The following is a 25,701-nucleotide window of genomic DNA, read 5'->3' on the forward strand; positions in this document are numbered from 1 at the left end:
GAAAACAATAGATTTAGTCAATAACTTGCCTATTGTACCAAAATTGATATGCAAACCCAATAAAACCAATAACAGAGGTCAAATCCTTCGGAATGTTACTGGCCCTAAGTAACCCTAAATTCTTAATGTTGAAATCATGGTCATAATTTAAGGAGATTAGTGAAATACCAAAAAATTGCTATAACTATTCTTTCCAAGACTATACAGAACCAAAGTAAGCACTAGCCTAGGCTTATTGCAGTACGACCGTGACTTTTACGTTTTTTCTAAGTTTAATTTAGTGCGATCATCCCAATTAGTAGCAAAATGTTACCACCGAGTTTATTCTATTCTCTATTTCCTTGACTATAGCGCTACCTACAATTACTTCCAAAAATAGCCTTCTTCTATCAATTTCCCTTTGCTTGCTATGACATCTAAAAGTTTGTTTCGTCTTAGCTGTATAGATTAATTAACCACTTAAGCCCTATTCTACAGGCATTTTTGGTAATTTGCTTTGAAGATGTATTTAAATTAAGAAACTGCAGATTGATTTAAAAAAAAAACTCGAAATAATGGAAATTTTCGGAAACATCGAATCTTGTGTCAAGGAATGGACTGACCTTACTTTGGATTACAAGCAGCTGGAGGTAAATTTAAGATAGGCTACCTTTATTCCTAAATCACACCATAGCCTAGTTGTGTCTGTGGCATAGATGTATGAGCAGCTGGCCACATATAGAGGCATGTTAAGAAAACAACTCTTAATTTATGATATGCCCAATCATCCTAGTTAATATAGGCTATTTGCAGCAGCAAAATCTTTATCTTCACTCATTTCCTTGTTTTTTTCAGTTTTTCTAGAAAATTTATAAACTTCTTTGAACCTATATAGTAACCAAGTATATACCCCACCCTCCTAACATGCAAATATAAACCCAGAATTGCATTCTAAACAGCCTATAACCTTCATCTGCATTACAAATAAGCTTCATCCCCTCCCACATGACATCCAAATGTATATCCTGATTTGGATATATTTAGGTGTGTAGGTAAACTTCACTTGTGACACAAATGAAAGTTATATTGGTCAATGTTCCTATTAACTGAACAATTGTTTATTAGGGTCATGAAACTATTGTTAATAGATGCATTTTAACTTTTGGAACATCTTTTCTCTCTTGCAAAACTACTGCAAACTCACTGTTATGGAGTTATTCCAGCCTAAATATTCTTGTATTTACACATAGAATTGCAATCATTTCTGTTTTTGTTGTACTCTTAGCAAGCTTTTTGAACACCTCCTACTACCTCATATCACTAAGCTTGCTCTAAATGATGATAATCAATTTGGTTTTAGATCTGGGCTAGGCTGTCAGCATGCTCACTGTGCTTTGACTTCTTTATTAAAAGATGCCCATCTCACTTGTCACATACTTCATTTTGTAACCCTAGACTTGTCTAAAGCATTTGAAAGTATTTGTCATACTCAAGCATGGACAGCAATATGCCAGAGAGGAGTAAATCTGTCAGTAATTCATGTGCTTCATTTTTGGTACTCGCATTCTTACCTTCGCCTTAAGTCATTAGATAATGCTTATTTTGGTCATATCCCTGTTTGTTGTGGTGTAAGACAAGGGGGAGTTCTTTTGCTGTATATTTTTAATGCTTTTATTGAAAATGTATTATCAAGAATATTGACTACATGCCTACTAGGACCATCTGATATCTCATATCTGGCTTATGCAGATGACCTTCTTCTAATTAGTCAAACTGAGTCTGGTCTTGCCCGTTCAGTGAAGTCAGTTACTTCTGCTTTCTGTGATATTGGCCTGTACCTAAATATTGACAAGTGCAAGTTTCTTGTTTTCAATGGTAATAATTGTTCAGAATCACTATTCTGCAATGCTTTTAGTATTCCTTGTGTTAAATCGTTTTGTTGGCTTGGTATAACAGTTTGCGATTCTATGAATGCTCTCTAGTCTTGCACTGTCAAAGATATTAGTGATAAGCTGAGGCTTGGTTACTCTAAGATTGTAGCAAATCATGGACACTATAGGAGAAGAGTGCTAACTCAGCTTTACTCAAATTTTTGTGATCATTCTTTGCTCTTCTGTTCTGGTATTAGGCCACTTCTGTTGACTGGTGATCTGAAACGTATTTGCATATATTATTACCAGTACTGCAAATTTCTTTTATATATACCTTGTTCTTACTGGAATGCAAAACTGGTTAAAAAGTATTGTGTGACAGATATCACTGGTGCTTTCAAAAAATTATGTGCAAAGCTAGCTATTGAATTGCTTTATAGGCTAGGATATTTATATTGCCTTATCCATCTTTTTTCTGTATGTGATTGAATTTGTTTCTTTTATATTACTTTTGCTGTTTTTCTTTTGTATTTTACTCCACTTAACCTCTGTTTTGTGAAGTGGGTGATAAATAAACTATTATTATTATATTTGAAATTGCAAATCTGTAATAGTTTAGAAACAAATTTGGGCTATATATTTGCACATTAGGGGGGTGGGGGTAAAGCATAGCATATATGAAATATGTAAATTAACCATTGCTGTATTTAATATATGCTATGCTTTACCCCCCCCCCCTAATGTGCAAATATATAATAACTCCATAATGGTAAGTTTGTGGTAGTTTTGCAAGAGAGAAAAGATGTTCCAAAAGTATAAATGCATCTATTAACAATAGTTTCATGACACTAAACAATTGTTCAGGTAATAGGAACATTGACCATTATATTTAGGTTCAGAATGCAATTCTGAGTATTTATTTGCACAATTGGGGGGTATACTTTCTTGGTAAATATTTTGCAGTTGATATAATTGATCTACCAATAAGGTAAACATTCCACTAGATGCCTTTTTTATGTTCTTTGTGAATACAATAATTGCTTCTATCACAAGTTAAAATTTAAGTGCTTTTTGTACTCTTGAAAATAACCAAAATATGGAGCATAAAAAGGGCTTAAAACATTGGTCTCAAACTCTAAGACATTTGTCTCAAACTTACTGTTTCATTATAAATCCATTTTTGTAATGTTATATAATCCAGAACCAAGGATTTTTCACAATCAAGTTGGATAAATAAATTCTGTTCTGCCATTTATGGTGTTATTTCTTCCTTGGTGCTGAATTTTCAATTAAAGTATGTATTTTTGGTCAATCACCAGTTTTGGTGATAAAATAATATTAAATTTTCTCAGTGCCAAAATTATTTATAGTTAGATTAGGTTGGGTCAAAAAGTGCTTAAATTTGAATATGCAATAGAAGCAATTATTATATTTGTAAAGAACATAAAAAAGGCATCAAGTTATATGTCCACTTTATTGGTAAGTCAATTATATGAACTACAAAATATTTGCCATAGGTTCTAAGATATTCACGAACTTATTTAAAAAAAAAAAAACTTGAAGAAGAAGGAAAAAATTGAAGATAAAGGTTTTCTGCTGTAAAATACATTAACTAGGATAATTGTGCATATCATGAAGTAAGAATTGTTTTCATAACATGTCTCCCTATCTGATGGACTGTTCATACATCTATATCATGTCTGTTGATAGAAAAACGTAAGCTGTATAAATGATAGGCTATGGGTTTTCTATCGATTTTAATGTCATCCTTGCATTAAACAAGCAGAGTTGAAATGACAAGAAATTGGTTCATGAAGCTAAGGTCCAGGCTATGTCAGTATTAATTTGTAATCTGTAGGTCTACTAATGCCAGAAAATATTTAGTGGCTAATCTCTTTTGAAGGATGAACCTGGTAAATTTTTAGCCATTAGCCCTTTCCAAACAAAACATACTATAGACCCTACATGTCAAAAATGGTAGCCATACCATCAGATTCCTTAGGCCTATTCTATGATATTTCCAAATATTAGGGTCACTTTTCTGACAATGCAACCCTTCCCCCTTATGGTATCAGATAAAGCTTTTGGAGTATCTGAACATTAAAAGAAGACATACAAACAACAAAATTCTTACTTTACAGTATGGGGAATATTTGGGTAAATTTGCAGCTTACAACACAATTAAGATAGGATGTGAGGAAATACATCAATTGATACCTTTTCTTATGCTCTCTTGTAGCTCAGCAATTACTTCTGGGGAGAATTCCATTTTGAGCCCCTATTAGGGCACCAAAAGGTAGAAGAGTCCATAGTTACCAAAAGTAAATTCTAAAGAAAACTTGTGAGAAAGAATTGACATTTGCAGCTGATTTGGGAATGGTAATTATTATTTTCCTTAGTCACAATATTAAAATGATATTAACTAAAACAAAAAAGTAGACCTAAAGAGTTCCATTCAACCAAAAATCAATAGAAATGAAGTCAAATAATCTCACAACCATAAAACTACCACAAATCGCCATCAATAAATAAATAACACCCAAAACAAACAAAAATTACATAAATAACAGAGTCAAACTAAAAAAAAAGCTGAAATTAACATGAGCAGGGCTGACAAAACCCCCTGCCTTCTCAAGATCAAAACATAATAAGTTAAAAAAGTTGAAACATCAAAAATGTATTTTGTTTTAATTAAAGTGTATTTTATTGTTTGTTTTAATTGGTTATTTATTGTAGTTTCTGTGTGTTTGTAACTTATGTATTTTTTTCTCAATCCATAAAGTTTAATGTTGCCCATCAAAATTTACAAGCCAGAAAAAAATGGCCTGATTCTTAAAAAAGGGGAAAACACCCCAAACATTAAGTAATCTTAGTGAAAATATCACCATCAGAGAACCCTACTATAGAGGTTTCAAGCTCCTATATACAGAAATGTAGAATTTTTATTTATGCCAGAACCAAGATCAAAATTTTTCCCTAGGGGTGATCACAACAGACCAATGATCCTAATACATCAAAGAGGTCTCATTGGATTGGAAATCAAACCATCTACTCCCCATTTTAAGTGACCTAACACATTGGAGGGCACCTAGTTCCCCTTCCATGCCCCTTTTTCCTGAAGTCATCCAAGCCAAACTTGGAAGAATACCATTAGCATCCACAGTGCTTTGTGTTAGGTGAGGAACTGCACTGATTTAAAAGATATCATATATTTTCACTCAGCCAAGGAATTGTCTCCATAGATATTGGGTGTATGCTGTCAGTTTGAACAGCCTGTTAACTATTCCTCTAAGCTATTTTTGCCATGAAAGGAGATTTTTTACATTTTTTTTTTCATTCTTTCGAGTAAGGACATGGCAGATTGCTATTCGCAAAAAACTAGAGAAAAAACTAAAAAACTAAAGAAAAAACTAGAAGATGTCAAAATCGGATCAAGCACGAATGTAGAAGCTGCTGGCTATCCTTTTATAATAACAAATTAAAATAAAAAACTATTGCTCATTGTCTGATTCTAACCAATAAATCAATGAAAAATCATCGTTTTCTGCCGAATCTTTTTCAGTCTTCCATTTTTGCTGCTTGCCTCTTCAGAATTTCATGCTCATTTTTAATTACGACTAGAAATGACTGCTTGTTTTTGATCTATGGCCATTGTAACATATACTGGCTCTCTTATTTCTAGCCTCCTATCCATTTTTGAATCAACTATTTCAGGCAACAAGCAATCCTTCCAAAAACGGTCAAGTTTCGGAAATACTTTTGCCCAGTACTGCCTTGATTGTTCAACTATTATTATTTTCCAGTCTTATTGATTATTGTTGCCCAACAGATGACATACTCCTGATTAGTGATCTCTAGCTCGCCTTGAATTTGACTGTAGTATTTGTGGTTTAGTTTTAGCTTGAGTCCTGAACTAGTCATCTTAAGAAAGAATCCCTTTATTAGGCATTTCATATGGGCTCCGTCCTTTGCAGTTTCTCCTTGTGGTGTGTTATGTACTGTCTTTATTTCAGTTGGTATTCCATTGGGCAACATGCCGTCCAAAGACGCAGCGAAATACTGGCACGTTGGGTAGACTAAAAGCCCAATGTTATTACCCTTAGTAATTGGCTGGCCAATTCTTTTTTCATAAAGCGTAAGGGCTACTTCGTCTAATTGATTGAATAAAAAAACAAGTTTTTTTTTTAAACTGAAAGTAAGGAGAAACAATAAAATTTAAAACAAACAAAAGTTATTCCGTATATGTGAAAGGAGCTGTTACCTCCTCAACGCCCTGCTCTTTGCGCTAAAGTTTGACTCTTTCACACAACTCTACTTTTCCAGACAATAGAACACTCTAGTGTAAAGAACGGGATATTGAGGAGGGGACAGCCCCTTTTATAAATGGAATAATTTCTGATCATTTTAAGTTTTAATGTTGCTCCTTACTTTCAGTTAAAAAAAAACTTAATTTGTTTAAAATAATTAAAACAAAATTTGGATATTATTTTTTTTTTTGTCTAAATGGCTTCCTCATAGTTTTGATCAGACGATTTTGATAAAAAAGGGGTGGGAGGAGTCCTAGTTGCCCTCCAATTTTTGGCTACTTAAAAAGGCTGCTAGAACTTTTTTTATGAACGTTTTTATTAGTAATAAAAATTCGTAACTAATTAACTAATGCAACAAACTTCTTTTTGTAACTTGCAGCCCCTCCCCCGGGAACTGTGGTGGATTAAGTCCCCAAAGATATAGTTATTAGATTTTTCGACTATGCCAAACAAAATGGCTATCTTAAAGTTTTGATCTGGTGACTTTGGGAAAAAATGAGCGTGGGAGGGGGCCTTAGAGCCCTCCAATTTTCTGGTAACTTAAAAAGGGCTCTACAACTTTTAATTTCCGTTAGAATGAATGGGTCGATATGATTACTCCTGGGACAAAAAACAAATAAACGCGCATCCATGATTTGTCTTCTGGCATAAAATACAAAATTCTACATTTTTGTAGATAAGAGTTTGAAACTTCTACAGTAGGGTTCTCTGATACGCTGAATCTAATGGTGTGATTTTCGTTAAGATTCTATGACTTTTGGGGATATTTTCCCCTATTTTGTAAAATAAGGCAAATTTTCTCAGGCTTGTAACTTTTGACGAAAAAACTTTAAACTTTAACTTTTAAACTGGATGAATCTTAAATATTTACAATCAGCATAAAAATGCGATCCTTTTTATGTCACTATTGGTATCAAAATTTCGTTTTTTAGAGTTTCGGGTACTATTGAGCCCGGTTGCTCCTTACTACAGTTTGTTACCACGAACTGTTTCATATTCTTTTATAATTTTTAGCGACAATCAAACTTACCTTTAGTTTATACGTAAAATACGTAAAAATACGTAACCTAAATTAATTCAGTAATGACCTTATAAAAGAAAACTATTTTTTAGAGCCCCACCCACTAAATTACGACGTGTATGCCTTTTTCTATTGCCGCTTTTACACTATTTTTCTAGTTCCATAAACAGGACTTGAATATAATCTTAAAGATATAATCTAAAGAAGATATCTGAATAAACCCAGTAATGACCTTATAAAAAATTATGTTGATCAATTTAGAATCATCTTTCACTAAAAACATTAATATTAGACGCGACTGAGGACAGATCAAACGATATGTTTTTTTTTATGGCACTTGGTATTAACCAAGTGACATATAGCAATTCTGTCTGTCTGTCGGTCCCGGTTTTGCTACTTTAGGCACTTCCAGGTAAGCTAGGACGATGAAATTTTGCACGCGTATCAGGGACCGGACCAGATTAAATTAGAAATAGTCGTTTTTTCGATTTGACCATCTGGGGGGGGGGGGAGTGGGGGGCCTGTTAATTCGGAAAAAATAGAAAAATTGAAGTATTTTTAACTTACGAACCGTTGGTAAGATTTTAATGAAATTTGATGTTTGGAAGGATATCGTGTCTCAGAGCTGTTATTTTAAATCCTGACCGGATCTGGTGACATTGGGGGAGGGAGTTGGAAGGGGGAAACCTAAAATCTTGGAAAACACTTAGAGTGGAGGGATCGGGATGAAACTTGGTGGGAAAAATAAGCACAAGTCCTAGATACATTATTGACATAACTGGAACGGATCTGCTCTCTTTGGGGTAGTTGGGGGAGGGTTAATTCTGAAAAATTAGACAAAATGAGGTATTTTTAACTTACGAACAGGTGATAGGATCTCAATGAAATTTGATATTTAGAAGGACATCGTGTCTCAGAGCTCTTATTTTAAATCCCGACTGGATCTGGTGGTATTGGGGGGGTGGCTGGGAGGAGGAAACCTAAAACTTGGAAAACACTTAAAGAGGAGGGATCAGGATGAAACTTGGTGGGAAAAATAAGCACAAGTCCTAGATACGTGATTGACATAACCGGAACGGATCCGCTCTATTGGGGAGGGGGTTGGGGTTAATTCTGAAAAATAATAAAAAAAATACGTATTTTTAACTTGCGAAGGAGTGATCAGATCTTCATGAAACTTCATATTTAGAAGGACCTTGTAACTCAGATCTCTTATTATAGATCTCAACCGGATCAAGCGTAATTGGGGGGAGGGCAGTTTGGGAGACCGGAAATCTTAGAAAATACTTAAAGTGGTGAGACCAGGATGAAACTGGATGGGAAGAATAAAAACCTGTCTAAGATACGTGACTTACATAACCGGACCGGATCTGCTCTCTTTGGTGGAGTTGGGGGGGGGGGTAATTTTGAAAATTGAGGTATTTGTAACTTACGAAAGGGTGATCAGATCTTAATGAAATTTGATATTTAGAAGGATCTTGTTCTTTAAAGCTCTAATTTTAAATTCCGACCAGATCCTGTGACATTGGGGGGAGTTGGAGTGGGAAACCGGAATTCTTGGAAAACCTGAAAATTGGGGTATTTTTATCTTACGAATAGGTGATCGGATCTTGAAATTTGGATCGGAATGAAATTTGATATTTAGAAGGAATTCATGTCTCAGAGCTTTTATTTCGAATCCCGGCCAGATCTTTTGACATTGGGGGGAGTTGGAGGGGGAAATCTTGGAAAACACTTGGAGTGGAGGAATCGGGATGAAGCTTGTTGGATAGAATAAGCAAATGTCCTTGATACGTGATTGACGGAACCGTACTGGATTCGCTCTCTTTGGGGGAGGTGGGGGGAGGGGCTCAGTTATTTGGCGAGATTGATGCTTCTGGACGTGCTAGGACGATGAAAAGTGGTAGGCGTGTCAGGGAGCTGCACAAATTAACTTGATAAAGTCGTTTTCCCAGATTTGACCATCTGGGGGCTAAAGGGAGAGGAGAAACTAGAAAAAATTAGGCATTTATAACTTACGAGTGGGTGATCGGATCTTAGTGAATTTTGATATTTAGAAGGAAATCGTGACTCAGAGCTCTTATTTTAAATCCCAACCGGCATTAAACCTCTTACTTTCCTTTTAAATCAATCTATTGATTCATATAATTTTGTTAGAGCTCATACCATATGATCCCTTGGCTCTTAGCTCTTCTTGCCTCGTCACAAGTGCCATATGAGCTCTTAGCTCTTGTTTACGAATAAGATAACAAACAATACCCGAAGAATAGAGAGAGGAGAGAGAGATAGTGTTGATTCAGACCCGCCTTTTGCGACTAGTGACCATATAGCCATTACTTGTCGACTAAATCTGTATCCACAAACAGACAATTCTAGAAAGCATGTGTTTACAAATTACAACGAAGTCAGGCAAGATTTTGCTACCCAAGATTGGTCCTTTATTGAAAATGAAAACTTAGAGGAAGCTTGGCTTGATATGAAAAGGTGTTTGTGCAGTCAAATGCAAAATATACAACAACCACTGGGAAACGAAGACTAAGGACGCTCCCTTACATGAAACGAGAAATTAGGCCAGCAATATGAAAGAAAAAGAAACTTTGGAGACAGTACAAGAACATTCCAACACAGGCAAATTGTAACAACTTTAAACTTATGCAAAACAAAGTCCGGCAACTTACAAGAGAACTTACAAGCAATTATAAGGATTTCTTAGCATCAGTTCCAAAAACACTAATCCAAAGAAGTTTTGGAAATATGCCTCAATTCAAAAGCTTAGCAGACATTCAGTAACAGAAAGCTCAGTTAATATGAATAGCATAACCATTCCTGGAGATATTCCTGCTGACCTGAATAACCAGTTCAGGTTAGTTTTCACACCTCCAGATAATGCTCCCTTGCTAGAAATGCTGTATTACAATATTGAGAAGCCTATGTAAGTTATCGTAATCAAATGTCCTGTGGACATAGAATTGAGGCTCAAAAGATTAAATCCAAAGAAGTATGTTGGCCCTGATGGAATTCATCCCTGTAACTTAAAAGAGGCTCATTTGGAGCCTGCCAATCCCTTAACAAAACTGTTCCAAAAGTCTCTGGATACCAAAGTAGTTCTTCAGGATTGGCTAAATGCAAATATTACGCCTGTCCACAAGGATGGGGTAGGAATATTGTAACCATTTACCAGGCCATTAGCACTTCCTCAACAGTTGGCAAAATTCTTTTGGTAGGGATTGTGAATACCACAATTACAAAACATTTGTTTGACAACAATCTGCTCACAAACAGCCAGCATGGCTTCAGATCTGGGCGCTCAGTTGAGACAAGTCTTATAAATGCTTATGACTATATCACTAAGTTGCTAGATCGCAAAGCTCCAGTTGACATGGTCCTTTTAGATTTTGCCAAAGCATTTGATAAAGTCTGTCATCGCTTGCTGAAGAGAAAACTAATAGCTTTGGGTATCCCTCTTGAGGTTGTAGAAAGGGTGAGGCAGTTCCTTTCAGAAAAAAAGCAGAAAGTCAAGGTATTTGGAGACAATGGGCAAATGTTCTTCTCAGAAGTTGCAGAAGCTGACAGTGGTGTGCCTCAGGGAGCAGTGCTAGCTCCAATATTGTTCAACAATTCGTTAATAATGCTCATGAAGCTGTAAGAAACAAGTTGACCCTTTATGCTGATGATTCAAAGCTTATTGGCTCTGCAGAGTCGTCAGTAACAAGAGCTTTCATACAAGAAGACCTGAATTTGATTGCACAATGGGCAATCAATTGAGTAGAAACTCGCATGTAGCATTCAGAAGTGAAAGTCTATGCACTTCGAGAGAAAGAACATTGAGAGAAAGTGGCAGTACCATATGATAGAAGGGGACGGTTCAAGGTAATTGATTGCCTCTGGCTGAGGGGAGAGATTTGGGAATCGTTGTTGATGAGGGACTAAAACTTAATAAGCATGCTCAGACAGCAGTTGTCAAAACATCACAGACCCTTGGCATAACCAAGTGCTCTGTAAGTAGCAGATCATTCAAAGTTTTGACCAAACTGTACAATGGTCTTGTGCCATCATTCCTAAAATTTCGGATGTGTGTCGCGACACCCCTGATCAAGGGTAGCAGTAAAAAATAGAATATGTCCAAAGAAGGGCAACACAAGTTGTTGATGGATGCAAGATTCTTGAGTATCCGTCTTGATTGAATGAACTGAAGCTCCCAACAACTGTGTATAGGCGTCAAAGAGGGGATGTCATGTTGACCTAAAAACTCATGAATGCTGACTCCTTTTGTCAAAATCTGTTTCAATTTGACGAATCTTCCGGGACAAGGGGCATAGTAAGAAGTTGTCAGAGAAGAGGACATATGCTAGATTCTGCCGCCACTACTTCTCCAATAGAGTGACTACCCACTGGAACAATCTTCCTGATACTGCTGTAATTGCTCCCTCTGTTGACCCCTTTAAGATTGCTGTCGACAAGAGTTGGTCCATTAAGCCATGCAAGACAGAGTGGGATGTTATTGAGTCAATGGCTCGCCATTATCGACTCTACAGGATTTTCTTTTGCGTATTTCGCTGGAGATGCAATTTAAGGTAATATTAAGGTAAATCTCCCATGTGCTATTTATTTATTTTTCTTGTTTTTTTTTTCTTGGCCACTTTGAATAGAAGAAGATTATATATATATATATATATATATATATATATATATATATATATATATATATATATATATATATATATATATATATATATATATATATATATATATATATATATATATATATATATATCTGTATCAGTGTCTCCTCTTATTGGTAATCCAACTGTACTGTGTTAAACTTTGCTGATTATTATACTTTTTATTTCAGTCTACTCATAAAGTTTATCAGGAAAAGCTGCAGGAGCTGTCCAAATTCCAAAGCGATTGTATTTCTCAAATCCGGCATCAACGTTACCGTCTGGGTTTGATAGCCAAGGCATTAAAGAGGTTTGTTTTACCTTGTTATAATAGCCGGTCATAATAAAATCTATGCTCAGCATCACCAAGAAGGTGTCGAGTATAGGGCTGTAGACGTTGTGCATAAACGTACCCAACGGCATAAATCTGTGGCTTTATCTAAAAAGGACAGAGAGATAAACTTCGTTCCTGTAATCCTGTGTTTTTTTAATTGTGCCTTATTTCTATTTATTTGTATTAGTGAGGTAATTTCGCAAATCAACCGTGTAATTCCTGATTTCTGGTAACAAAAAAAAAAATCCCAGCTTTTAAACAGGATTAATCAAGGCTCTGGGCTAACTGCAAGAAATTGTGATTTTGCGGGGGCAAATAACTGTCTTTTTAAGACCCGTTTTTTTCTTTTTTTTTCTTTTTTTTTTAGAAAGACCATTTCAGTAAAAAGAATAAATTTTTTTAGTCACAACAGGTTAATAAGTGAACACTATTTCAGTGCGGTTTTACTTTTAATGAATTTTTATTCTACATTTATTTTGATTCCATATGTGCTTCAAGTTTCGTCTTTACAAAACTATGCTTAAATTTTGCGGTGGTTCTCTGCCCCAGAACTCCACAAAATGAACAGTAGGATGGGGACCATAAGAGGCTCCTTTAAAAAGAAAATTCGAGTCCTACTACCCTTCTTATGGTTATATTCCCTCTGAAAAATACAATTTTGCATTAATTCTACAGCTATTTATATCACCAAAAGGAAAAGCTAATTATATCAATGGGTTCATTAGTTTTAGGTCTATCCAATATGCTAGTAAAAATTACGGTATTCCTACTTTCTTGGAAAATGAGAAAATTATATCAAAACTTCGTTTTAGCATTTCAGAACGCCCTCCCCTCTCCTTATAATTTTTCCTTGTGGTGAGGAATTTTATTTCATTTTCAGAGCGTTGCAATAAAAATGCAGCAAAACGAAAAAGGAACTTGAAAAAATAAGTGTAGTATAATATAAAACTGAAGTTAGTTTATAACCTAGGATGTTGTTTCAGTGGAAAAAAATTTATATTTTCTATTTTATAACTTTCTAACGTAGTTTTGCAATTTTAGAAATACCCAATAAATAGGGTAGCTATTTTATCTGCAGTTTTGTCTAATTTGATGTAGGATACATAATAAAGACATTGGATATGTTGCAATAAGAAGAGAGGATGCCGAACACTGTCCTTGTTGGCCAACCGTCTAAGGTCACGCGAAAAGCAGATCGTCTTGTTTGGGTGGGAGTATCTTTTTAGGTGAGATTTAAGGGAAACGGTAGCTTCCTGAGAAGGTGTAAAGAGAGAGGTCACGCGAAAAGCAGCTCGTCTTGTTTGGGTGGGAGTATGTTTTTAGGTGAGATTTAAGGGAAACGGTAGCTTCCTGAGAAGGTGTAAAGAGAGAGGTCACGCGAAAAGCAGGTCGTCTTGTTTGGGTGGGAGTATGTTTTTAGGTGAGATTTAAGGGAAACGGTAGCTTCCTGAGAAGGTGTAAAGAGAGAGGTCACGCGAAAAGCAGGTCGTCTTGTTTGGGTGGGAGTATGTTTTTAGGTGAGATTTAAGGGAAACGGTAGCTTCCTGAGAAGGTGTAAAAAGAGAGGTCACGCGAAAAGCAGGTCGTCTTGTTTGGGTGGGAGTATGTTTTTAGGTGAGATTTAAGGGAAACGGTAGCTTCCTGAGAAGGTGTAAAGAGAGAGGTCACGCGAAAAGCAGGTCGTCTTGTTTGGGTGGGAGTATTTTTTTAGGTGAGATTTAAGGGAAACGGTAGCTTCCTGAGAAGGTGTAAAGAGAGAGGTCACGCGAAAAGCAGGTCGTCTTGTTTGGGTGGGAGTAAGTTTTTAGATGAGATTTAAGGGAGGTAGCTTCCTGAGAAGGTGTAAAGAGAGAGGTTTTGAATAGATTGGAAGGAAGGGGTAGAGTGTGTAGCTGTGTTGGGCTCATGAGGGTTGGTGCTGCAGTGAGTTATTATTATTAGTGGTCATAGGTCTTGATCAAGAACTTATTTATTAGATAAAACATGTGGTTTTATTATCACACTGCAAAAATCATACAGCTGTTTGTTCTGTTTAAAGAATTAAGTAAAAAAAAAAAATCAATTTCTTTTCAACTGAAAGTAAAAATTAACGTTAAAGCTTAAAACGAATAGAAATTATCATTGCTCTTTACGCTGAAGTTTTTCAGTGCTTTTAAAAAAGCTTCTTATTGTTCTAGCAAAACAACCCTTGTGTTTCAGGAGTCGTGCTTAAAGAATTGGGATAAAGTTCAAACTTTTGCGTAAAGAGCGAGGTGTTGAGGAGGGGAAATCCCCTTCAAATACGTAATAATTTCTGTTCGTTTTAAGTTTTAATGTTCCTCCTTACTTTCAGTTGAAAAAAAACTTTTTATGGCACTTGGTATTAACCAAGTGACATATAGCAATCGCCAATTCTGTCGGTCTGTCTGTCTGTCGGTCCCGGTTTTGCTACTTTAGGCACTTCCAGGTAAGCTAGGACGATGGAATTTGGCGAGCGTATCAGGGACCGGACCAGATTAAGTTAGAAATAGTTGTTTTCCCGATTTGACCATCTGGGGGGGGGGGAGTGGGGGGCCGGTTAATTCGCAAAAAATAGAAAAAATGAAGTATTTTTAACTTATGAGCGGGTAATTGGATCTTAATGAAATTTGATGTTTGGAATGATATTGTGTCTCAGAGCTCTTATTTTAAATCTCGACTGGATCTGATGCCATTGAGGGGAGTTGGAGGGGGGAAATCTAAAGTCCCGGTTTTGCTACTTTAAGCACTTTAAGCTAGGACGATGAAATTTGGCAAGCGTATCAGGGACCGGACCAGATTAAATTAGAAATAGTCATTTTCCCGATTTGACAATCTGGGGGGGGAGTAGGGGGCCGGTTAATTCGGAAAAAATAGAAAAATGAAGTATTTTTAACTTATGAGCGGGTGATTGGATCTTAATGAAATTTGATGTTTGGAATGATATTGTGTCTCAGAGCTCTTATTTTAAATCCCGACCGGATCTGATGACATTGGGGGGAGTTGGAGGGGGGAAACCTAAAATCTTGGAAAACACTTAGAGTGGAGGGATCGGGATGAAACTTGATGGGAAAAATAAGCGCAAGGCTCAGATACATGATTGACATAATCGGAACTGATTCGCTTTCTTTGGGGCAGTTGGGGGAGGGGGAGTAATTCTTAAAAATTAGAAAAAATGAACGGGTGATCGGACCTCAATGAAATTTGATTTTTAGAAGGATATCGTGTCTTAGAGCTCTTATTTTAAATCCCGACCGGATCCGGTGACATTGGGGGGGATTTGGGAGGGGGAAACCTAAAACTTGGAAAACACAGAGTGGAGGGATCGGGATGAAACTTGGTGGGAAAAATGAGCACAAGTCCTAGATACATGATTGACATAACCGGAACAGATCCGCTCTCTTTGGGGTAGTTGGGGGAGGGGTTAATTCTGAAAAATCAGAAAAAATGAGGTATTTTTAACTTACGAACGGGTGATCGGATCTCAATGAAATTTGACATTTAGAAGGATATCGTGTCTCATAGCTCTTATTTTAAATCCTGACCCGATCTGATGACATAGCGGGAAGTTTGGGGTTGGGGAACCTAAAATCATGGAAAACGCTTAGATTGGAGGGATCGGGATGAAATTTGGTGGGAAAAATAAGTAGAAGTCTTACATGCGTGATTTAAATAATTGGAACGGATCCGCTCTATTGGGAGGGGGGGGGGGTTAATTCTGAAAAATAAGAAAAAAATACGTATTTATAACTTGCGAAGGAGTGATCGGATCTTCATGAAACTTCATATTTAGAAGGACCTCGTAACTCAGATCTCTTATTATAAATCTCAACCGGATCAAGCGTAATTGGGGGGGGGGCAGTTTGGGAGGCCGGAAATCTTAGAAAATACTTAAAGTGGTGAGATCTGGATGAAACTGGATGGGAAGAATAGAAACCTGTCTAAGATACTTGACTGACATAACCGGACCGGATCTGCTCTCTTTGGTGGAATTGGGGGGAAGGGTAATTTTGAAAATAGAGGTATTTGTAACTTACGGAAGGGTGACCAGATCTTAATGAAATTTGATATTTAGAAGGATCTTGTGCTTTAAAGTTCTAATTTTAAATTCCGACCAGATCCTGTGACATTGGGGGGAGTTGGAGGAGGAAACTAGAATTCTTGGAAAATGTGAAAATTGGGGTATTTTTATCTTACGAATAGATGATCGGATCTTAATGAAATTTGATTTTTAGAAGGAATCCATGTCTCAAAGCTCTTATTTCAAATCCCGACCAGATCTTTTGACATTGGGGGGAGTTGGAGGGGAATATCTTGGAAAAACACTTGGAGTGGAGGAATCGGGATGAAGCTTGGTGGATAGAATAAACAAATGTCCTTGATACGTGATTGACAGAATCGTAGTGGATTCGCTCTCTTTGGAGGAGTTCGGGGGAGGGGTTCAGTGATTTGGCGAGTTTGGTGCTTGTGGACGTGCTAGGACGATGAAAATTGGTAGGCGTGTCAGGGAGCTGCACAATTTGACTTGATAAAGTCGTTTCCCAGATTCGACCATCTGAGGGGCTAAAGGGAGAGGAAAAATTAGAAAAATGAGGCATTTATAACTTACGAGTGGGTGATCGGATCTTAATGAATTTTGATATTTAGAAGGACATCGTGAGTCAGAGCTCTTATTTTAAATCCTGACCGGCATTAAGCCTCTTATTTTTCTTTTAAAATCAATCTATTGATTCATAGAATTTTGTTAGAGCTCATACCATATGATCTCTTGGCTCTTAGCTCTTCTCGCCTCGTCACAAGTGCCATATGAGCTCTTAGCTCTTGTTTTAATTTAATTTCTGATTGTTCTTTAAACAATGCCTGGAAATCCGACCCCAACTCCACGGAGAAATCCTCTCTCCCCACGGAAACGTCCTCTAGACATCTCAATCCCAGTGAAAATTTACCCTCTACTTTCACCCTTAACAACTCCACGCGTAAAATTGATACTGAAAAGAGAAAACAAAACATACCAAGAATTTTGTATATTAATTCTGCCAATTCTTTCAACATATCTACTGGTATTAAAATTCATTTTCTAGAGTTGCGGTTACTACTGAGCCGGGTCGCTCCTTACTTATTGGTCGTTACCACGAATTGTTTGATTAGCTGTTACTAGGCGTCAAACTGCGCTAACACCAATAAAAATATTCAAGATGCTTACAGATAAGTTAGAGAACACCTTTGGTCTTCTTTTTGTTGTTTTGCACAGGGTCTCTCCCATAGATTTATTACCTCAATTGATACCAGATAAGATAGGAAAAGCCTTCTTATACGAAAGGGGTTAAATCGCCATCGGGTATCATAACAATAACGATGGCTTATCAACTTAATGTTTCAGCTTAGTATTACCATTTTGTTTTCATCTGAGATGTTAGAGAACTTGCTTGAGTTCCTTTTAGCTGGTCTAATTTTGCTCTTTGACATTCGAGGACTGATTTCTGTTTTAAGTTGTTTTTTTTGTCTTTGCACGCATCTTAAAGATAATAAATCCTGTTTGATATTCAGACAAAAACCCGATGATGAAGATGATGAAGAGCGGCTAGAATGTCTATCAAAGGATGTTGAGAAGAGAAAATTCCAATTGAATGAGATTGAAGACGATCTTCCAAGAGAGAGTGGTCTCTACTTGAAAATTATTCTTGGAACAGTCAATGTTAATATCCTTGATAAAGCAGCTAGGTAAGCTCTATACTGGCTAAAAAGTCTACTACGTCATATTCATATCTTGTGAGGAAAGCACGTTTTGTTGTTTTGGGGACGGGGTACAATGTTAAATAAACTCTTTCTTGGTACAAATCCAGTTATTTTTCCTAGATTCTGTTATACTAAATGCCTCTCCCTCCCCGTGTTTTAAGGTTTATGGAAAACTATACAGTATTTTCGATTCTGAGTTCAGTAGAACCTTTTTTTTCTTTTTTGTCTGAAGGCAATGGCTGTAAAATACAAACGACCATGGCAATAAACAGAATAAAAAATAAATTTACGTAGAAGCTAGTCTATAATATAAGGGTGAAGGAGTAGGACATAAAATATAGATGTAAAATTCTACAGATCACAGAACTTTAGTAACTTCAAATGCTTTTTTTTCAAATTTTCAGACAGTAGCTATTTTCTGAATAGTTATCTCAGTTTATTTTTCTAATTCCATGGACTATTGTTCCTTTACAATTACCTGTTGACTGAATAAAGAAAAATCTGAAAATCGTACTTAAATCTGAACTTGTGCATAGAATGAGATGTGAAAAACCATCAGGAACAGGAAGTTTTAAGAACTTTTTTTTAACTTTTAAAGCTTAAATAACGGTTAACGCTTAGTTTTTTAGTGCTTTATTCTGAATTTATGTCTTGAATGAGATGTGACAAACCGTCAGGAACAGGTTCCTTAATTTTTAAGATCAATGTTGTGTTGTTTTTTTTTTTTACTTTTTTTTGCTTAAATAACGCTTTGTTTTTTAGTGTTTAATTCTGAATTTGTGTATAGAATGAGATGTGACAAACCGTCAGGAACAGGTTCTTGAATTTTTAAGAACAATTTTTTTTTCACTTTCAACGCTTAAATAACGCTTAATTTTTTAGTGCTTAGATCTGAATTTGTATATAGAATGGGACGTGACAATCCATCAGAAACAGGTCCCTGAAGTTTTTTTTTTTTAATTTTAACGCTTAAATAACGCTTAGTTTTTTAGTGCTTAAATCTTAATTTATGTATTGAATGAGATGTGACAAACGGTCAGGAACAGGCTCTTGAATTTTTAAGAACATTTCTTTTTTACTTTTAACGCTTAAATAGCGCTTAGTTTTTTAGTGCTTAAATCTGAATTTGTGTATAGAATGGGATCTAGCAAACCATCAGAAACAGGTCCCTGAAGTTTTAAGAACATTTTTTTTCACTTTTAACGCTTAAATAACGATTAACGCTTAGTTTTTTAATGCTTAAATCTGAATTTGTGTATAGAATGAGATGTAACAAATCGCCAGGAACAGGTTCCTGAATTTTTAACAACATTTTTTTTAACTTTTAACGCTTAAATAGCGCTTAGTTTTTTAGTGCTTAAATCTGAATTTGTGTATAGAATGAGATGTGACAAACCGTCAGGAAGAGGTTCTTGAATTTTTAAGAACAATTTTTTTTCACTTTCAACGCTTAAATAACGCTTAGCTTTTTATTGCTTAAATCTGAATTTATGTATAGAATGAGATGTAAAAAATCGCCAGGAACAGGCTCCTGAATTTTTAAGAACTTTTTTTTTTTTACTTTTAACGCTTAAATAACGCTTAGCTTTTTAGTGCTTAAATCTGAATTTGTGTATAGAATGAGATGTGACAAACCGTCTGGAACAGGTTCTTGAATTTTTAAGAACAATTTTTTTTCCACTTTCAACGCTTAGATAATGCTTAGTTTTTAGTGCTTAAATCTGAATTTGTGTATAAGAATGGGATGTGGCAAACCATCAGAAACAGGTCCCTGAAGTTTTAAGAACATTTTTGAATTTGTATATAGAATGAGATGTAACAAATCGTCAGGAACAGGCTCCTGAATTTTTAAGAACTTTTTTTTTACTTTTAATGCTTAAATAACGCTTAGTTTTTAATGCTTGAATCTGAATTTCTGTCTTGGTTGAGATGTGACAAACGGTCAGGAACAGGTTCTTGAATTTTTAAAAACATTTTTTTTTAACTTTTAACGCTTAAATAGCGCTTAGTTTTTTTAGTGCTTAAATCTGAATTTGTGTATAGAATGAGATGTGACAAACCGTCAGGAACAGGTTCTTGAATTTTTAAGAACAATTTTTTTTCACTTTCAACGCTTAGATAATGCTTAGTTTTTTAGTGCTTAAATCTGAATTTGTGTATAAGAATGGGATGTGGCAAACCATCAGAAACAGGTCCGTGAAGTTTTAAGAACATTTTTGAATTTGTATATAGAATGAGATGTAACAAATCGTCAGGAACAGGCTCCTGAATTTTTAAGAACTTTTTTTTTACTTTTAATGCTTAAATAACGCTTAGTTTTTAATGCTTGAATCTGAATTTCTGTCTTGGTTGAGATGTGACAAACTGCCAGGAACAGGGTCCTGAATTTTTAAGAACAATTTTTTTTTACCTTTAGTTCTTAAGTAACGCTTAGTTTTTTAGTGCTTAAATCTTAATTTGTGTATAGAATGAGATGTGAGAAACCATCAGAATTCAGGGACCATTCAGGTCCCTGAAGTTTTTACAACAGGTTTGTCGTCGTAATCCGAAAGGTTGCCAATTCCGAAGTCAACCGGGGCATCAATATTATGTCAGGTTAAAGCAATACTAGAATATGAATGTTATGATGTACTGTTCAACTAATTATACGTAAATTATACGTAACGGGAATTTTACGTAACGGGAACTCTCTGACTTCTCTCTCGGTTTCATCTGAAATTTTATCTAGTGCAGTAAGGAAAATAGTTTTACGTCAAAAACGCCATGCGCCACCTCCTTTAGTCTCGACAAATGTTGACGTCACAGAGAATTTTATACGTAATCATATACGGATCATATACGGAATCATATACGTAACGGGAATTTTATTCCCCAAAAGCTAAGCTGATTTATGATGTTTTCCCTCAGTCTGATAAAATTGTGCCAAAATTGTATTTCATGAAGCCTTTCAAAAGCTTGATATCGTTGGATAATTTATGATATAATAAGTTCGGGAAAACCAAAAAATAGATTTTTTTTTAATGTGGCTTATTTTGAACAGGAATATTTTGATCATTTTTTAGCCCTTGCCTTCGTTGAACTTTTCATACTTATTTTTCTCGTTACTGTAGCTCTAGGGAACCCCAAGAAGAACTCTAACAATATTGAGAACTAATATCAATTAAAACAAAAAAGGCAAACAGAAAAAAAAATTGTAAAATATTGCAACTTAAACCAAATGAAAGTCTTTCAATTTTTTTAATTATCATTATCAACTATGTCCATTCAATGAAGTGTAAAAAATTACATCTCCGTTATGTTTTGTTTTTATGTCGTTTTCTTTTCTTTATCTATCGCCCTTTGTCTGTTAAAAGAATTACACTCCGTGTTATGTTTTGTGTTTCTTTTATTTTTCTTTAAATACATCTTCTTCTTTATCTTAAAAAACTTCAAATTATATTCATTTATATTTGAAGCTCTGCCTCTGTTTTTATTTCTTGAAATAATTAGAGTATTAGATAGAAAATTTTAATTACAATATTACAGGTTGTATGATTTATTTGGCCATTTTCATGATATTTTTTTTTTTAGGTTCAAGTACAAAGATGAATATGAAAAATTTAAGCTGGTTCTGAATTTGATTGCTCTAGTCTTATCTGTTATTAATCTAATTACCAACCAAAGGTAAGTGGGTTCTATACATGAGACAAGGATTAAACAATTCGTAGAAACAAAACATAATTCAAGAGCACCCTTGTCAATACCAAGACTTTAAAAAAATACACTTTTGATTAAAATGTATGCATCAACAAACTCTATTATTGGTGCTGATAAGAAAAGGCTAATAATTCTAAATTTGCCTCCAAAGATACTAACATAGGAGAATTTGTACTATTTAGAAAAAGAGGTTTGACACCCTCCAAAAAGGTGATCTCTCTGAAAATTATACAGTGAAATCTAACACATTCTAGCAAAAGAGCCTGAAACTACCGTTTAAATATACAAAATTTATTTTCTAGAGTAGCGTTGTCTGTATGAGCGTTTTCTTTTTTATCAGTATTCCCAGAGATGTACATATCGAACTATTAGTTTTAACTAAGGCAGGACGTAATTGTCAAAATCAAAATTGTCATTTAATGACAATTGTCATAAGGCAGGACGTAATTGTCATTGATTAAACACACTGGAGTGCTTGTACCGTGCAAATCGAAATATAATCTACAGGTCCTAGCCCGCCTCTATTCAATTTTTGTAAAATATAGTCTCACAGAGCCAGTTCAGCGAGTAAAAGATAGGCGTGATCGGTTTGCGGCGGGCTTGGATGCTTATCATAGTTTATACCTTGCTATTGTGTAATTTAGTTTGTGGTGCCTCATGTGTTGAATATACTTAGTTCATGTGGATTTATTGGTTTATGTATTTGGGCTAATGTGGATTTGCTGTCTTTTCTTGCTTTCTTGTTTGTTTTATTTTTTCCTGTTCGTACTATTTTATACTCCATTTAAGACAATCTTTTTTTGTCCTACAATTGGGAAATAAATTTATCATCATCATCACTGAGTATTATTGAAAGTTTGCACAGCCTCCTAATCTCAGAAGCCCCGCTGACCAACGCTGGAACACTCATTCCTAATCATTGATTCAGTCCATAAAAATGTACTGTTATTATAGAAAAAAAAAACTTTTTTTGCATGCTGACTAATGTTCTGTGTACCGCAGATACCGATTCCCTTGATTCAATGCCTCCGGCTGGGAATGCAATGCGTGGTTAGGGAAATGATCTGACGCCTCCCACGTCTTTCCCGCAGATTTCTCTAGCTACATATTTAGTGTTGGGCTGACTTTGGCTGAGCTTACGAAGTGAAACTATTGGCCCCGGTTCCAAACCAAATAATTAGCGACACCTTGACTTGAACCCCTAGCGGTTATTGTAGATTGTCTGTTATATAAAATTAAGAGCTATAGTCAAGAATATAGTTGTGCACCAGCTATTAGGGGGGAGAGGGTAAGTAAGGCCTCAAAAAAAGATTGTTAGGATTGTAATTTCAACTTTTCTTGAGAGGTTCTCCAATTGAATGTGGTGACCACCAGATGGATATGAATTTAACCGGCAATCTCACTTTATTTGGAAGAACGGACCAATATATGATGAAGCTGTATCCAAGGGAATGAGGGCTTCCCTTTTATTTCGGAAATGGTGATTCGTTTAAAAAAACTCCATTTTATTTTGAAAGAAAATACACTAAATAAATGTTTTTTTCTCAATTCAGTTCTATGGAATAGGTAAAACTAATATAAGGAGCTGGGCCTAGCTTCTTACATTACTGTAATGTAAGTAGCTCGGTCGAGGATGTGACCATGGCTTATCTTTCATGTTTATGATAACCGTAGATATGGTATTGAAAACGGATAGAACTTACATTTTATATTACAGTGGTTGTTCGTCGTCAACCCACCGCTATGCTTTGTTCTACTAGTGCTCTATTGAAAGCGTTTTCGAGTAAAACAAATACACTTTTACCAGTTGCCTTTCAAAACATCTGAACTGGAAAGGTTATTGCTTAAAGCAAATGTGTATCTATAAGCACTTCATGTATCACTTTCCAATCGCCCTAGTTTCAAAGAAAGGTGGGGTCTGAAGGGTACTCTGATATATAGAGTAGGCTATTTTGTGTACGCTTTATTTATTTTTTTTTACATTGGTCTTTACTTTCGTTCGACGCAGTATTGTTGTATTTATTGGGTATTTTCTTTACGTCACTGCAAGATCATGCAGCAGTAGCTGAAACCTAATAAAGAGTAAACCATAGATATAAGTGATATAAGTGCAGGGTTATAAGGGATATAAACCATTATATCCCTGATATAAGTGCAAAGTTGGCCCTCATGTATGGAAGGTTGTCGGAATCAGCTTTTTATCGTTTATCGCCTCATCATCCTTTGGTCCGTCTGTTCGGTTAATCTCATTGTAGCGTAATGTTTTTTCTATTTGTAGTGTATTTCATTTTTTTTTCTTTTTGTTACTCCACAAGTGCCATAACTTGTTATGATGTGGGTTAAAAATAAATTATTATTATTATTATTATAGCCAATCTTGACGGAAAACTCTTAAACACATATTTATAGATTTTCCATCTTAAAATGAAATGAAATTAAAAAGAGGCTTGCCTTCCTTGGAACCCCGCTCTTCTCGCTAAAGTTTTTTTGTACTTTTAAAAAAGCATCTGATTTTAATTAAAAGGCCCTAATATTTCAGGAGTCTTTTTTAAAGAGTTGGGACAAAATGTCAAACTTTAGCTTAAAGAGATGGGACAAAATGTCGAACTTTAGCTTAAAGAGTAGGGTATTGACGAGGGGTCAGCCCCTCTCATATACGGAATAATTTGTGTTTGTTTCAAGTTTTAATGTTGCTCCTTACTTTCAGTCGAAATAACTTGTTTTGTTTTTTTGTTAATTTAACTTTGTTAATTTGATCGTTTTTCAAATTATGCCAGAAAATCCATTTGCTCTTTATGAATAATTCCATGGAGGGGGAAAATTTAAACCCCCGCTCTTCACGCTAAAATGTTTTAGTACTTTTAAAAGAGCTTCTGACTAATTAAAAGGCCCTTCTGTTTCAGGGGTCATTCGTAAAGAACTGGGACAGAAGGTCAAAATTTAGTGTAAAGATTTTGGTATTCAGGAGGGGGCAGCTGCTCTTATATACGGAATAATTTCTGCTCCTTATAAGTTTTAATATTGCTCCTTACTTTTTTCAGTTTTAATAATTTACTGGTTTTAATAGTTTTTCAAGTAATGCCAGAAAATCCACTTCCCCTCCATGGAAAATTTCTCCACCCCCACTGAAAACTTCTCAAAATAAAATTCCTCCCACGTGAAATAGCCTCCCCTTCCGGAAAATTCCCCCAGAAAAATTCAATCCTCATTGAAATTCCCCAAGGAAAATTTCTTGCGGATGATTCCACCTGAAAAATTCTCCTTAGCATACTTTCTTTTGAAAAAAACTTGGTTTTTTATTCAATTTCTGATTGTTTTTTAGGCCCCGGTTGAAATCCCCTTTATGTGGTGAATTTTTCCAGAAATCCCCTTCCCCCTCCAAGGAAAAGCTTCTCCCAAGAAAATTTTACGATGGAGAATTTCCCCTAGTGATAATATCTCCATGGAGAATTCATTCCGTGGAAATCCCCCCTTGTTAAAATCCTCCAGAGAATTCGAACCCTGCCGAAATTTTCCCCAAACAATTCTCCCAGAACATCTCCAGATGTAAATCGAAATCGCCAAGGAGAATGTGAGGCAAATAAAAATAATTTTGTATATGATACGTAAACAATGGGCAATTTTTTTTTAACTTGCAGCTCTTTCCATGAGGGTTGTTGGGTGGTGGGTCGACCTTTCAACTTGAACAAAATGGATGTCCTGAAATTTTAATCAGACTGCTACAGGGAAAAAGGGCCTGGGAGGGGGTTTATTGGTCTACAGGTTCGACACGATCATCCCTGGGAAGAAAAAAAGAAGCAAAAAACAACAACAAATAAACGCGCATTCTTGATCTTTCTTCTGGCAAAACATACAAAATTCCACATTTTGCAAATGGAACCTTGAAACTGAACAGTAGAGTTTTCTGATACGCTGAATATGATGGTACGATTTTCACTAAGGTTCCTTAGCTTTCGGAGATATCCTCCCCCACCCCCCTTTGCGGGAATCAAGCAAGTTTTCCCTGGCTCTTAGCTTTTGATGGTAGTATTAAACTTAATGAACCGTATATATTTGAATTTAGCATAAAAAGCCCATTCCTTTGACGTGTCTAGTGTTA

The 25,701-nt window shown here is 35.6% G+C and overlaps 1 protein-coding gene across 1 annotated transcript in view; it reads left to right on the forward strand.

The window, feature by feature from the left end:
- Positions 1 to 426: 426 nt before the first annotated feature.
- The window catches only part of LOC136033964 (transmembrane protein 120 homolog), a 44,523-nt gene continuing 19,248 nt past the window's right edge, over positions 427 to 25,701 (forward strand). Inside the window, exons 1-4 of the mRNA XM_065714991.1 lie at positions 427 to 629; positions 12,031 to 12,149; positions 17,718 to 17,891; positions 21,477 to 21,569. Of these exons, the coding sequence (XP_065571063.1) occupies positions 555 to 629; positions 12,031 to 12,149; positions 17,718 to 17,891; positions 21,477 to 21,569 (461 nt within the window). The 5' untranslated portion in view covers positions 427 to 554. The remainder of the gene's footprint in view (positions 630 to 12,030; positions 12,150 to 17,717; positions 17,892 to 21,476; positions 21,570 to 25,701) is intronic.

This window comes from Artemia franciscana, chromosome 12, assembly GCF_032884065.1.
Source record: "Artemia franciscana chromosome 12, ASM3288406v1, whole genome shotgun sequence".
Taxonomy (NCBI): Eukaryota; Metazoa; Arthropoda; class Branchiopoda; order Anostraca; family Artemiidae; genus Artemia; species Artemia franciscana.